We start from the raw sequence: 16,609 nt of genomic DNA on the forward strand, positions 1-16,609 counted from the left end.
TATAATATCAAGGTTCGTCTTTCAGAAATTTATCTCAATGTTTAATTATCGTAGTCGAACTTAAGACTTGGTGTCTATCAATAGAGATGTAGGTTAGTTTTTTTTTTGCCTGTCGAAACTGAGTAATAACAGGCATTTGTTCCAATGAGGATTTTGACTCTGATTTATACCCGTCAGGAACTTAAACCTCTGAAGGCTTAATTAGTATTGTGACAGACTTGTGCTACTATATCCTAATCTGCGCCCTTTTTCATGTAATTTTTTGTGCCTATAGGCACTAATTATAGCAATTATGGTAACAGTGAAAAATGTGTGGAATGGAATTAAGATTTGAGGGGACATCTTTTGTACATAAATTTACTGCATTTGTGAATGATTTCCTGTTAATTGTCTAAAGACACAAGCGAGGTAAGTTTTCTGACAGATGTTCATTTCATATCTTTTCAACAAATTTTATAGAAAAAAAAAAATGCAGAAGGATAGGGCATCAGGTAAAGCCTTCTCTAATAACTTGGTAAGAAAGTCAGTAAAATTATACTTTGGTAAGACAAAGTCAGTAAAATTATACTTTGGTAAGACAAAGTCAGTAAAATTATACTTTGGTAAGACAAAGTCATTAAGATTATACTTTGGTAAGACAAAGTCATTAAAATTATACTTTGGTAAGACAAAGTCATTAAGATTATACTTTGGTAAGACAAAGTCAGTAAAATTATACTTTGGTAAGACAAAGTCATTTAAATTAAACTTTGGTAAGACAAAGTCAGTAAAATTATACTTTGGTATGACAAAGTCAGTAAAATTATACTTTGGTAAGACAAAGTCAGTAAAATTTTACCTCAGTATGATAATGTCATTAAAATTATCAAGCAAACTTAGATGATGTTATAGTCATATTCTGTATCTGAATTGTTTTAAATTCTTATTCTCATTCAATTTCTTTTGTTACCAACTAATATGATATTATGGACAAGGCTGTCAGATTTCGTCAATAGCGTTGACACATCTGTTTTGTATGAATTATGTAACTCCGAAGTAGTTAAGTAGAAAATGCCACCTGACTCCAAATGAGTCCTTGACAACCTGAGACATATAGCACATCCATCGTGTGATTCAGACATTATTTGGTAATGAAATTCTGCTGTGATCGTTAAAAGTTCCTAGACGCATCGTTACATAACATTACTCTCTTCATCAAATCATCCCTTTCTCTTTGTCCCATCGAACCTGTCTTCTCCATCGCCACAAAACAGCTCAGTCCTCTAAACGCTCCCAAGGTAGAGGGTCTTTTTAGTGAATTATTTCCCTTTGAAACATGATAAGGTTCCAGTTCACCAGATCTAGTTGTCTAGAAGCTAGGTTGTAAGTAGATTTCTAATACATAAGCATGATTACGATATTGACTTATTGACAATAAAAGTTTTGTCATGCTTTCAATTATCACCAATAAGGAGATTAGGTATATTTACAATACTTTTAAAGGAAGCTAAAACAATTTAAAAAAAAATTAAAAAAAATAATGAATATGACTTTGAGTTTTCCAAGTCCAAGGCTCTCGTGAGTAACCCTGGCTGTGCTGTTGTTGTTGTGTTTTAAGTCTGCCTGATAAAACTGAATTAAGATGGTGCTTTTCTTGAACAAAATTATCTGACACTTGACATTTCCAAATTTCATTTGTGAAGGACTTAAGAGGATATGATTTAGTGTGTATTAACCTTTCCTGCCATACTGTCAATAAAACGATCACAGTGCGATCAAATGGAAATGATGTCTAAATTTTGTTAAAAAAAGAAGAATGAAATTGATTTCCGAGTCTGCACAGTGGCATTACTTGCCCTTAAAATGACTTCTATCAATAACCAAGAGGCTCAGAATTGTTAAATTAGGCATGCTGGGATAAAGGGTTATCAGATTGTTAAATAATTCATTGACTTTAACCAACTTGAAGGTCACAGGTCAAATGAGTTAAAATACATGTACTGAAATTACTTTTCCTAAATAACCCAAGAACAGCCTAGAACCAGTAGCATGCTGGGATAGATGCATATGACCTTGACATACTTTTAAGCTAGGTCACAGGGGTCAAAAGTGTTATAACATCTTTTCTGTTCTTCTAAAAACAGGAGGCCAATGGTCATGATATCTGACCAATATCTTGTTACTTTGAAGGGAATCAAGTCTGTTGAAAAGGATGACCTTGACATAATTTCAGTGTCATTAGCTAGAGGGGAAATATTAATTGAATATTAAAAATTATTAAGATTTAAGCAACTTACATTATATAACCAAGAGGCTAATAGGTTTCATAAATAATTATCTTTTCTAGTTTGTTGAAATGAACAACCTTGACCAACTTTCAATGTCATAAGGTCACAGATCATCCCGAACAAATCTGAAATAAAATCTTCCAACAAAGCTACAGAATACTAACTGTTTCTTAAGATGTCCTATACTCTACAGGAGCTACCCTTAAGATATCCTATATTCTACACAAGCTACCCTTAAGATATCCTATATTCTACAGAAACTAACCTTAAGATATCCTATATTCTACACAAGCTACCCTTAAGATATCCTATATTCTACACAAGCTACCCTTAAGATATCCTATATTCTACACAAGCTACCCTTAAGATATCCTATATTCTACACAAGCTACCCTTAAGATATCCTATATTCTACACAAGCTACCCTTAAGATATCCTATATTCTACACAAGCTACCCTTAAGATATCCTATATTCTACACAAGCTACCCTTAAGATATCCTATATTCTACACAAGCTACCCTTAAGATATCCTATATTCTACACAAGCTATACCCTTAAGATATCCTATATTCTACACAAGCTACCCTTAAGATATCCTATATTCTACACAAGCTACCCTTAAGATATCCTATATTCTACACAAGCTACCCTTAAAGCTGACAGTGCAAGTTAAAAAGCATCTAATTGAGATTTAAAAAAAATAATACCTGTACAGATTTCCAAAAATCGTTTCCGAGACATTCCCAAGTTATGGTAGTGTCGTATCTAAGGACGGGCAGACATTTTTCTTTTTTGTTATGCGTGGATACAACCAAGCCGCCACTGCTATAAAAAGAACGTGCTTCGTCACACTCGCATTCACTCTAACCTCAGGTGTTCACGGTGACACACCTGTATCACCTACACTACATCTGTACACCACGTGACCTACAACTGTATTCGCGAACGACACCAAACAGACGAAGCACTTACCTGTAACCTGAGCAGAAAGATGGTCAGTGTCTCTCAGTTTATCTTTCAAATCTTGTTCAAATAAAATCTCCAAATAAATGCTGAAAATGCATAACGAATTAATCCGAAATACTCTATCCATTTTCTCACGTGTGTTGCGTGGGTGCAGCCATTTCGATAACACGTAAACATGCAGTCCGAGGAGTTCCAATTTTTACTTGCGTCTACACTAGCATTCGGAACTCCTCGGATGTATTCATATTTTCTGCACTACACTACACTACACTAGGGCTGTTGTAGTGCAGTAGTGCAGTTTTATCACGCTTTAATTGCGTTATGACACGTGCACAAATGATACGAAGACACGGAAAATATATCGATGGATATAATACTGTAACAGTTGTAAAGACTCAGGTAGGAGTTTACTCATAAATACTCTGTTTATTATTTTATTAGGTGCATGTTTTTGTTGAGGCCCAAATTTATTGTAGTCAAAATTGTCTTTTCTTTCTTTTATTGTAAAATAAAATATATATTTATATATATAATGACCTCTTCAAATTCCATATCCAAGTTCTACAATTGCGTACAATGAAAACAAAAACCCCTTGTCTCAATGAACGCACGCGCTTTTATAGCGGTTCGTATCCATGCATGACGAAAAAGAAAAATGTCTGCCCGTCCTTAGATACGACACTACCATAACTGGGGGATGTCTCAAAAACGATTTTTTGGAAATCTGTACATGTGTTGTTTTTTTTAATCTCAATTTGATGCTTTTTAACTTGCACTGTCAGCTTTAAGATATCCTATATTCTACACAAGCTGCCCTTAAGATATCCTATATTCTACACAAGCTACCCTCAAGTATAGAGATTTTTTATTCAGTGTCAAACCTCATCGTCAATATAAGTGAATCAGAAATATCACACAAATCATACACAGACCTATAGGTTCTTCCAAAGTTAAGTCTGCAAAAGGTGATTGATACAGGCCCATTTGGCCTCTTGTTAAAAAGTGATTTTTAGCTATAGACACTTAAATGCAAAGGCTGCATGGTTCCAATGAGCTTTTTAACAAGTAATTGTGCTTGTTATTCCCTAATCCTATTTAATTCATGAGAATGTCAAATCTTACTCAGTTTATGGATTTTGGTTTCATTTTGAAGAATAAAAACATCATCCTTCCCAGGGGAAAACAAAATAGAATTTGAATTGTGATTTAAACAAATTCTAATAGACAATGTTAGGACACCTGTTGTTAAGATAGAGAGGAATTATGGAAATTGATATCAACTTGACAAGTACCAGAAATCAATTGATATTTTACATCTTCAAATTATTGTATTCATGCAGATTTTCAGACATTTGCAGTGAGTGCATCGTAATTTCATGAAATCAGTATTTATGTGATTATAGTGTGTAATATATTGGCCTGCACCTAGAAGGCTAAATGAGATGATTTGAATTTCATTTTAATTTGATTATACTCCATGTAATATCTCATGAGAGCATTTTAGAGAGCTTGTCAGATCAGGTTGGAACCATTATATAAATGTTTTGGTATTTATTTGGTTGTTTTTGCAATCTACCTTTAGCTAAGTATAATTACTGAAACATGATGTATATTTCTATTGCTTGTGGAAAACAAAATTAAAAGCATCAAAATTACTGATTTTTTTTCCTTTGAAATATTTAAAACTATAAATCTTAACAATTTCTTTCAACTGGTATGTCTGAAGAAATATATGTCATATTTAAAAAGCAGAAACTATGAAAAGGCTGATTAGTTTATCTTATTATGACAACAAATTTAAATTGACAGTTGTTGGTATTTGGGGGGGGGGGGGGGGGGGGGGGGGGAAATTGCGAGATGGATAATACATACATTGTTTCTTGTCATAAAACTGTATCCATGTGAACAGGCATACTGGGTATTGCTAAAGCAATACATGTCCCCTACTGACCCTGCTAAAAACAGTAATAGTGACCTTGACCTTCACTCAAAACCCATGAAACTCAAGCATGTCCGAGATATTATGGTCCTTTATCATTGTGCGAAGTTTGATGAAAATCCCTCAAGGAATGAAGCCATTAGAGTGCAGGCAAACTTTGGCATTACATACGCGCATTAATACGAACAGACAGGATACTATGGTCCCCCTAGTTTTACTAATAATAAATATAAGTGACCTTGATCATTTTAGTGGATTTGAAAATGGTTCAATTTGATTACCCAACAAACACTCAAATCCTTTCGATCTGAATTTACCGTAATACATTAATTTTGTCTCTACGTTGGATTTTCTTAAAAGCTTTTCTCCTTGAGTATATTCCTCGTACTACAGGTCTGTGTCACATATATATATGTATATTTGTGTGGTAATTAACGAAGAAAAGATCATGGAATTTACATTTTTAAAACCTCAAATTCCTGATTCTAAATTGATATTGATTACCTGCTTATAGCTTATATGTAGCTTTGTAACTTGTTGACTTTGAAATGAACATTGATGACCTTGAAATGAAAATAGATGACTTTGAAATGAATTTAGTTTACCTTGAAATGAACATAGCTGACCTTGAAATGAGCACAGCTTATTCTTGAAAAATGAGCATAGCTGACCTTGAAATGAACATAGTTTACCTTGAAATGAACATAGCTTATTCTTGCATGAAATGAACAAAAAAAATTAGCTGACCTTGAGATATACAGAAGTCATCTTTATTCACCTCCAGTTTTTCATTTATTCAATTTAATGTATGAAATGTATGTTCAGAGCCCAAAGTTTTGTATGAAAAAAAAAGCACATTAATTGTCTGTGACATTTGGTACATTTGTAAAATCATGGGATTGTGAAATCAATGGTTTGAAAGCTTGGGCCAAACTGAGATTACTTTCGGTTGGGAAATTTTGTGCTTTCATGGGCTATTAACCATCAGAGAATGGAGATTTGATAACGTAGGTTTGAATACTTTTGAAACATTATTTGAAAGTCTTTAACCACATACCATCTCTTTGTAAGGGAATACTATCGATTCTGAAATCATGTCTTTGAATGCTTTTTAAATGCAAAGCTAAAACTTTCAACTCTTCAATCTCCTTATAAACTGGTGGGAGAACAGTTTACTTGCAATGAAGATGAATAGAAGTGGTATAGGCATAAGTTTCCATACAGCTTCCAGAAGTGCTGTCAAAAATCGTTCCTGTAGGAAATAGACTCTTAGATGTTTCTTTGTCAGAGTTGATGTGTTGAGCCTATACATGTTTAAACAATCTTTAGGTAGGTTTTCTGCCAGAATTTTCCTGTGGAAGTGTAGCGGAATTGTCTATTGATATTGCCGCTTGTCTCTTAAATCATGTAAACAATGAAGGCTGATATCGAGCAAAGACCATTAAAATCTATCATCTGGTAGCACAAGGGGAATGTTAGAAATGTTGATAGAAATTTTCAATTTACCCACAGTAAATCAATACCCTTTGACCTTAGTAGATAGAGTTATGTCCCTTTATCACTCAAATATATATATATATAAAAAAAAGATCAGTTTAAGGAAAACAAAACTATGGTTTTATTAATACAACAGAATCATGTCTGGGTTTTTTTAAATATTTTTTTTGTAAAAAAAAAAAAAAAAAATCTTTCAATTTTCTATTCATTTGATTGAAAACTTGAACTAAAAATTTTCTGATGCTTCAATTTATATATATATATTTCTAGTAATACCCATCCAGCAAACACCTGTTTGTTAGGATCTAGTACCTATATTGGACCATACCGTTGTTATTATTTACTAGACCCTATATTTATATACATAATAACACATTCTATTTTTACGTTTACAGACAACGATTACATTTGAGCTAACGTACAACGCCCCGGACGGGTCGGTTGGGTTATGGCAGAAAGGTGAATTCAAACAGTTGAAGAGTGATGAACTTCGTGTGCCCTTAACAGAAGAGGAACGGAATCAACTAAACCTGGGGAGTCGCAGCAGCTTTGGGGACTCCGAATCCATTCTGACCAGTCCCTCAAAGGCTTCTCTTCGAGAATCTCGTCTCAGTCTCGCCTCGAAAACCTCACGTACCTCAGGCGGAAGGTCACCCAAACAGTATGTATCTGGGGGTCGGGAGTAAGGTCAGATATTGGGTGGTGAGGACAGATGGGAAAAATACTTCAAAGATATAGGGATATCTTTAGGCGAGAGGAAGTATGTGAAAAGGTTCGAGATTAACAACATCTTAAGAGTTCCACCGATTTTAACATTGTATGAAGATTTTTAAGTTGCTAGATGTGAGGATTTACTGATTGTTTTGGCAACTTAAGATTCTTTCCACAAATATGTAGATCACTCAGCTTGCGTTAATACTTGTTTTATTTCAGTGTAAAGAATTTCCCCTCTGTGGTCAAGATGATGATGGGTTCAGGGAAGAGGTCAGATGTCGATGAGAAACAGTCCTTAATAGACGAGATTGAGACAGGTACGAAAGGAAATTGTACATAATATATATATAGGACCAAGGGGTCTAGAGGTCATAATAGATACGCAGAAAAAAACTTCCATGATATACAGAATTAAATCAGTATTACAATAGAAGTATATATTTTTTGTTTGTTAAGATTTAATACTTGAGACTTAGTGAATTGATAAACCAACAATATGTATATTGAAAATGAAAGTGAATTGATAAACCAACAATATTTATATTGAAAATGAAAGTGAATTGATAAACCAACAATATTTATATTGAAAAATGTCCTAAAATCATATCACCATTAAACATTTACAACGTATGAAAAGCAGAGAAGGGAGAAAAATATATTATCTGATTTGTAGATTAATTTTTTTTAAAAGAAAACAAATGAAAATTACCAGTTTGTGTTTTAATTTAGCAAAGGATAAATAACTCCTTGTATAGTAAAACACTAAGGGGAAATAACTCTGAAGAGTAAATCACTAAGGGAACTATAACTCTGTGAAGAGTAAAACATGAACAGAAATTACTTTTAAAGAGTTTATCATGAAGGGAAATAATTCTCTGTAGTGAAAAAAAAGACACAAATGAAAAATTAACTCTTTGTAAGTATATAACTAAGGGAAGAAACACTTTATAGAGGAGATCACTATATTTCGATGTCTTTTCATCTTTGATTGTCATGAAACTATTTTCTAACAATCTAATTATAGACCCTAGCCTAGATGCTCGAGCAGCTGAGGTGGCGTCCATGTTAGGGGCCCGAGCTGACCAGATGGAGGATGACCAGGGCAGTCAGTCTTCTGCAATAGCTACACCTGTCACCAATAGGAGGTAGGACAACCTGTTAATGACTCTTTGTAGCTGACTGGTTTGGGTACAGATAATTAAGGCACAGGTGAGGTATACATATGGAATTGGAATGTACTGGTAAGGGACAGGTGAGTTAGAGGTAAATTACAGGTGAGTTAGAGGTAAATTACAGGTGAGGTAGAGGTAAAGGACAGGTGAGATAGAGGTAAAGGACAGGTAAGATAGAGGTAAAGGACAGGTGAGGTAGAGGTAAAGGACAGGTGAGATAGAGGTTAGGGACAGGTTAGATAGAGGTTAGGGACAGGTTAGATAGAGGTAAGGGACAGGTTAGATAGAGGTTAGGAACAGGTTAGATAGAGGTTAGGGACAGGTTAGATAGAGGTAAAGGACAGGTTAGATAGAGGTAAAGGACAGGTTAGATAGAGGTAAAGGACAGGTTAGATAGAGGTTAGGGACAGGTGAGATAGAGGTAAAGGAAAAGTTAGATAGAGGTAAAGGACAGGTTAGATAGAGGTTAGGGATAGGTGAGATAGAGGTAAAGGACAGGTTAGATAGAGGTAAAGGACAGGTTAGATAGAGGTTAGGGACAGGCTAGATAGAGGTAAGGGACAGGTTAGATAGAGGTAAAGGACAGGTGAGATAGAGGTAAGGGACAGGTTAGATAGAGGTAAAGGACAGGTGAGATAGAAGTAAAGGAAAGGCAAGAAAGAGGTAAAGGACAGCTGAGAAAGAGGTAAGGGACAGAAGGATTAAAGGTTACACGGGTCAGATAAGGTAAGGAATGGCTCAAAGTAAGAATATTGGTGTTACTGCAGATTTGGGTGTGATTATTTACAGTTATCGGTGGGTGTATCACATGTACCAGTATTGAATTTGAAGGTCGAAGGGTCTGGAATTGTGTTCTGGTAAACAGTCTTTATAGTAGATAGAATTACTTAATTCCAACCTTGGATTATCTCTACATAGATGCGCTGTGACCTTTGAATCTATTACCCAGAAACAATTACCCATTTAAAATAGATTGTATGTAAATGAATTTGTTAGTTGATATTTCTAATTTGCTATTCTTAAATGTGAAAGGTTATATTTGTCACATTCGGGAAACAAACATGCAATAATATTAATTTTGAAAACAATTATTGGAATCGAGAATGAGCTGGAAAAGCTAATTTTGTTGGGTTTGAATTCTTTCTTTCATCTTCTTTAAAAGTCAAATTTCTGGGTCAAATACATCGTTAGTATTTTTGAAAATGAGGTGAAATTGCTTAGTATGATTAATCAGGGTGTACAAATTATACACAAAATATGTTAAACAATAACAACAACCTTTGCACATTCTTAGAAATGGTCATTCACCTTTTAACATATCACTGTTGCCTTTTAGTAATTGTCCAAAATTCAAAAGAGCTCTGGCACATTATTCATTTTTAAACCTTTTTAGGTCATCTGACCAAAAGGGTCAGGATGACCTATAGCCATCATGTTTAGTCCATCATTGTCTGCCATGCGTATGATATTTTTATTTCAAAACGCTACTCCTTCTAAACCCCAAGGCGGGTTACTACCAAATTTGGTTGAAAGCATCATTGGGGTGGGCAATCATATTTTATGTAAATGAGACTGATCCTACCCTCTGTAACCAGACAATTTATGGTAATGATGCTGGATTGTAATTGAGGGATGCATAGGTGTCAACCTTCCCGGATTACGCGGGAAGTGCCCGGAAAATCAATTAAATTTCCCCTAAATCCCGATTTGGTACAGTTCCCGAATCGGGGTTAAATTTCTCCCGGATTTGAGCAGTCTTCCCTCATAAAACCCCGGAAATCTCAGACACTTCGACCCTAATCTGATTATGTAATCAAAACAACCCCACCACCTGTGTAGCTGCCCTGGCCTGGGGCTTGGTGAGAGAGGGTCTTTCACCACTCATCGTGCATGCCTGCCGACCTGTGTATACATTACAACTGTATTTGGCTTCATTTGACATGGTCAGTTAATTTTGTGATTACAACCAGGATACATCACTTCAAGAACAAACACTGATAATATCTGCCAACAAGATTTACTCACATGAAAGCTAATAATGCCTTTCTTAATCGTAGCTGTTAGTACCAGCGTTTGTAGTGCCGCCATCTTTAATTGGTCAATACTAATATAAAGTCGTAAACTGCCACAAAAATCCGGATTTCAGTTTGGGTCAGAAAAAAATAAAAAGACTTTTTAAGAAGTTTGTTTTATGTAATAATAGAACTACTAGTAAAACAAAAAGAAATAAATGACCGTGTAATTATTATTTGAGAAAGGAAGGGAGATAATTTGATACATTTAGTAATATTTCAGAACAAAATAATGAAAAAAAAAAAAAAAAACAGGAGATAAGTAGTTGCTTTGTATACTGGTTGCAAATTTCAAGTGACTACATCATTAATAATATGATTCACTAAATACAGTTCCTTTCTATGAAATTTCTGAAAACATTTTTTTTTTAAATTGTTTTTTTTCTTCTATTTTTTTTATTTATTATCATTATTCTTTAAAATTAACCATTGTTGTCAAATTTAAATATCAAACTGTAGCCCGAGGTAATTTACACCTGCACAAGCCCATGAGGAACATCACCTAAAAAAATGTCGCGATTTTTTTCACGCACTTTCTCCCTGATTTTAGATGTGGAATGAGGGAGATCTCCCTCATTGGAGGTTTCAGAGGTTGACATGTATGGGGATGTGTCCCTGCTGTAAGTGTTTGTCAGATGATGTTTAGGCCCATGGGCCTCTTGTTACTTCAAAGGCTTCTTCTCTAGAATGACTAAAAAAATTTTTACAGTATTCAGTAAAGGAGCATCTCTAGGCTGAAAAGGAATTAATAGGTTATATAAGAATATCAAATGAACAATAGTTTTTCATAAAAATTGTCAAGATACCAGAGGTCATTGGTCACTTGTCTTGTAGGTGATGACGTAGTCTGTAAAAGGTCATGAGAATGTAAACTTAATTTATTTTACCACAATTTTGAAATAATTTCTATTATAAAAAGGTCATTTTTATGCTGTACTAATTTAAACATTGCAGAAACAAGGGGAGAGCTCAGCAAATGGAGCCAGCCTCATTAAAAGCCCAGGATTTTCAGGTAAGCATTATTTTGTATGTATTGTTAATTAACTAGGTAATGTGGAATCACCAGGGGTTAGGGGGTAATGTGGAACCACCAGGAGTTAGGGGGTAATGTGGAACCATCAGGGTTAAGGGAGTAATTTGCAACCATCAGGACTTAGGGGGTACTGTGGAACGATCAGGGTTAAGGGGGTACTGTGGATACAATCAGGGTTAAGGGGGTAATGTGGAACCAGCAGGAGTTAGGGGGTAATGTGGAACGATCAGAAGTTAGGGGGTAATGTGGAACCATCAGAAGTTAGGGGGTAATGTGGAACAATCAGGGTTAAGGGGGTACTGTGGAACCACCAGAAGTTAGGGGATAATGTGGAACGATCAGGGTTAAGGGGGTACTGTGGAACCATCAGGACTTAGGGGGTACTGTGGAACGATCAGGGTTAAGGGGGTAATGTGGAACGATCAGGGTTAAGGGGGTACTGTGGAACCATCAGGAGTTAGGGGATAATGTGGAACCAATAGGAGAAAGAGGGTAATGTACCCACTGGAACCCCCAAAAAAATGCATCAAAATAATAAACAAAGAAATATTTAAATAAAAAAAAAAAAGATTCTACAATGTCAAATTTGCCATAGATATTACAAAGTAGATATTAATTCTTGTGAAGAATTAAACATTTTAACAAGTACTTTCATAATATCTTTTTGAAATGTTTTAATGTTTTACACAATGTATCACACATTCATTTTCCCTGGATGGTACATTGTAATTGCTTTGTTTCCACTGACTTCGACCTTTAACCTCTGTTCTAGGTCTGCATAACTGTGATAGAAGCAAGACAATTGGCCGGACTCAACATGGATCCTGTGGTCTGTGTCCAGGTTGGTGACCAGAAGAAATATACAAGTGTGAAAGAATCTACCAACTGTCCTTACTACAGCGAGGTATGTCCCAACACAACCTGTCATTAGGTCCTTAATGTCCCATTATATAAGACCAAATATGTCTATGAGTGCCCCACTTGGAACATTTGTATCTTATGTATACAGGGATAAAAAATATTATCATTGTACAAGACCCTTGCATAACACAGTGATGTGAGATGAGGATCATGACTGTGTTTGACTTTTTTGCATTGAAGCATGCTGATGTGTTAATGAGTTAATCCACATGGTGTGTCCCAAGTGACTTAATCCACATGGTATGTCCAAAGTGAGTAAATCCACATGATATGTCCCAGGTGAGTTAATCCACATGGTATGTCCCAAGTGACTTAATCCACATGGTATGTCCCAAGTAACTTAATCCACATGGTATGTCCCAATTGAGTAAATCCACATGGTATGTCCCAGGTGAGTTAATCCACATGGTATGTCCCAAGTAACTTAATCCACATGGTATGTCCAAAGTGAGTAAATCCACATGGTATGTCCCAGGTGAGTTAATCCACATGGTATGTCCCAAGTGAGTTAATCCACATGGCATGTCCCAAGTAACTTAATCCACATGGTATGTCCCAAGTGAGTTAATCCACATGGTATGTCCCAAGTGAGTTAATCCACATGGTATGTCCCAAGTGAGTTAATCCACATGGTATGTCCCAAGTGAGTTAATCCACATGATATGTCCCAAGTAACTTAATCCACATGGTATGTCCAAAGTGAGTAAATCCACATGGTATGTCCCAGGTGAGTTAATCCACATGGTATGTCCCAAGTAACTTAATCCACATGGTATGTCCAAAGTGAGTAAATCCACATGGTATGTCCCTGGTGAGTTAATCCACATGGTATGTCCCAAGTGAGTTAATCCACATGGTATGTCCCAAGTAACTTAATCCATATGGTATGTCCAAAGTGAGTAAATCCACATGGTATGTCCCAGGTGAGTTAATCCACATGGTATGTCCCAAGTAACTTAATCCACATGGTATGTCCCAAGTGAGTTAATCCACATGGTATGTCCCAAGTGAGTTAATCCACATGGTATGTCCCAAGATGAATATGTGATTGTAAGAAATTAGAATAAACAAGTTTGTGTTTGAAAATGTTTCAAAAAACATAAATTGTCGTTGTTGGTTAGTGAAAACAAATAACCTACGACTGGAATACGGTTCCTTTCTGACATTGTTGAAAATTTGTGCTGTGGTTATCCTTTGACCAAGATCTGCGTTGACATTTCCAAACCTGTCAAAATCAAATTGTATTTGCGTTTTCAGCCAATCCGATATTGTATATACCTGCTTCTGTGACTTGAATTAGTGTATTTCTATGTGAAATATACTTTTACTGTTCCCGTTATAAAATCAAATTATATATATATTGTCTGATGGCTATTGTTTCATCCATTGCAGTATTTTGTATTTGACTTCCACATGGCCCCTGCCATGTTGTTTGACAAGATCATCACATTGACAGTAAGTACACACTCCCCTAAGAGCCCCAGATCTGAACATATCATTCTGTGAGGCCCCAGATTGGTGCATGTCACTATGTAGGGCCCCGGATATGTATATTTCACTTGTTGAGGCTATAGACATGTATACTGTAAATATTCAAAGCCCTAGATATGTATATGTTACTCTTTTGTGCCCCTGTTCTGTATAATGTAATTATGTAGAACCCTTGATCTGCATATGTGAAGGTCCCAGATATGTATACGCCCATCTATATCGGTCTGGAACCTATACCATAGCTCTGTAGAGCCCAAGGTCTCTACTAAAAACTGACCAATTGATTCAATCCTTTTTGGTGAAATACGAGAAATGGTGACCTTTACAGATTTTGCAGTCTCTGTGTTAGGCTCATAATCTGTACAACGTCTGAAAGGCCCCTGATATTTATTTGTAATTCTGTATTGCCCTTATATACATATATAATACTTTCTAGTAATTATAGACATGACAATTCCACAAAAGGTAAGAATTGTATTTAGAAATGTTTGAAAAATTAATACTTTGCAATAATGAAAAAATCATGTAACAAAAAAAAACAAAAAAAATCAGCAATTATCTTATATACATGTATAATTCAAATTGTTCATAGCAACAAAGTCATAAAAAGCAGAATGAATAAAAGGACTGACATCTATAGTTTTGTAGATCAATAAATGATACTGAATTTAGGTGATGGAATAAGCTCATTGTCAAGAATTAATATGTCCTATCAGATTTTTCAGATATGAAAATATATCCATTGCTACATTATGCTATGTTTTGTTAAGCCTTGTGTAAGTTACAGGTGGACTACAATGGTTCCCTTGTCAGTAGTAGAATTGATATTTAACAAATCACTCAGAGGTTTTAGCCAGGATCATGCCTTTCCAGTGTACAAGAGAATATTTGAAGCAGATGTGATGTTGTCCAACCATGTCTTAATTAGCATACCTGACATTAACAGTTGATTGGATATGTGTTGAATTATATCTGTATATCGTATTGTTTGCATAACATGGAGGGGTAGTCAGTGGATTCTGAAATATAGTATATTTAGCATTTTGTAAAAATGATAAGGACCCATGTATTGAAGGGAGTAACAAACCAATAACTTGGGATCTTCACTAGAGGTTATGTGACCCACACTCTAACCAACTGAGCTATCGCAACTCCTTAAATGACCCTAGCTGTTAATAGGACTTTAAACAAAATAAACGAAAGAAAACTCCTCATTGGAATAAAGGTCAAGGTCATTCGATTCCAAAGTTAAAGACAAAATGGCTGGATCTCTGACTATGACCCTGGCTCTTGATGGGCGATGTTTTAAAAAGAAACTGATCAAAACAAACATATGAAGATTGCACCAGTAGTTACATTTCTGTTAGCCCAGCAATATGAAGGTTGAAGGAGTCACATCAAAGGAAATGTGAAAGTGTATATTTTCCTTTCTTTTAAATTCAAAGTCCAAACATCAACTACAGCTATATGGGCAGATGTCTTAACACTTAGCATAAAAAAGGAATTATGGTAGATGTGGCTTCTAAATTTGTCTCCCTTGTATTAATACATATTAGATTGTCTCCAAAGTTTTACTTTATTCTTGATTGTCTCCCTTGTATTAATACATGTTAGATTGTCTCCCCTGTTTTGATTTATGATTGATGACTGTTTTGGTATATACGTTAGATTTTCTCTCTGGTTTTGGTTAATGTTTGATTGTCTCCCCTGTTTTTGTCAATGTTAGATGGTCTCCCCTGTTTTGTTAATGTTAGATTGTCTCCCCTGTTTTAGTATATATGTTAGATTTTCTCCTGTTTTTGTTAATGTTAGATTGTCTCCCCTGTTTTAGTATATATGTTAGATTTTCTCCTGTTTTGTTAATGTTAGATTGTCTCCCCTGTTTTGTTAATGTTAGATTGTCTCCCCTGTTTTAGTGTATATGTTAGATTTTCTCCTGTTTTTGTTAATGTTAGATTGTCTCCCCTGTTTTAGTGTATATGTTAGATTTGTCTCCCCTGTTTTGTTAATGTTAGATTGTCTCCCCTGTTTTAGTGTATATGTTAGATTGTCTCCCCTGTTTTGTTAATGTTAGATTGTCTCCCCTGTTTTGTTAATGTTAGATTGTCTCCCCTGTTTTAGTATATATGTTAGATTGTCTCCCCTGTTTTAGTGTATATGTTAGATTGTCTCCCCTGTTTTGGTTAATGTTAGATTGTCTCCCCTGTTTAAGTGTATATGTTAGATTTTCTCCTGTTTTTGTTAATGTTAAGTATATATGTTAGATTTTCTCCTGTTTTGGTTAATGTTAGATTGTCTCCCCTGTTTTATTAGCTCACCTGCCCGAAGGGCAAGTGAGCTTATGCCGTGGCGCGGCGTCCGTCGTCCGTCCGTCGTCCGTCCGGCCGGCGTCAACTTTCCATTCAAGCAACTTCTTCTCAATAACCAAAAGGCCTAGAGACCTAATATTGGGCCTGTAGCATGCTGGGGTGAAGGGCTACCAAGTTTGTTCAAATGAATGACCTTGACCTTCATTCAAGGTCACAGGAGTCAAAA

At 35.4% G+C, this 16,609-nt stretch overlaps 1 protein-coding gene across 1 annotated transcript in view; it reads left to right on the top strand.

The window, feature by feature from the left end:
• Positions 1 to 16,609, top strand: part of LOC117326536 (otoferlin-like) — a 141,860-nt gene that overhangs the window by 4,780 nt on the left and 120,471 nt on the right. Inside the window, exons 3-8 of the mRNA XM_033883291.1 lie at positions 7,067 to 7,332; positions 7,605 to 7,702; positions 8,410 to 8,530; positions 11,584 to 11,641; positions 12,435 to 12,566; positions 13,976 to 14,038. Of these exons, the coding sequence (XP_033739182.1) occupies positions 7,067 to 7,332; positions 7,605 to 7,702; positions 8,410 to 8,530; positions 11,584 to 11,641; positions 12,435 to 12,566; positions 13,976 to 14,038 (738 nt within the window). The remainder of the gene's footprint in view (positions 1 to 7,066; positions 7,333 to 7,604; positions 7,703 to 8,409; positions 8,531 to 11,583; positions 11,642 to 12,434; positions 12,567 to 13,975; positions 14,039 to 16,609) is intronic.

Source organism: Pecten maximus, chromosome 4, assembly GCF_902652985.1.
Source record: "Pecten maximus chromosome 4, xPecMax1.1, whole genome shotgun sequence".
Classification (NCBI taxonomy): domain Eukaryota; kingdom Metazoa; phylum Mollusca; class Bivalvia; order Pectinida; family Pectinidae; genus Pecten; species Pecten maximus.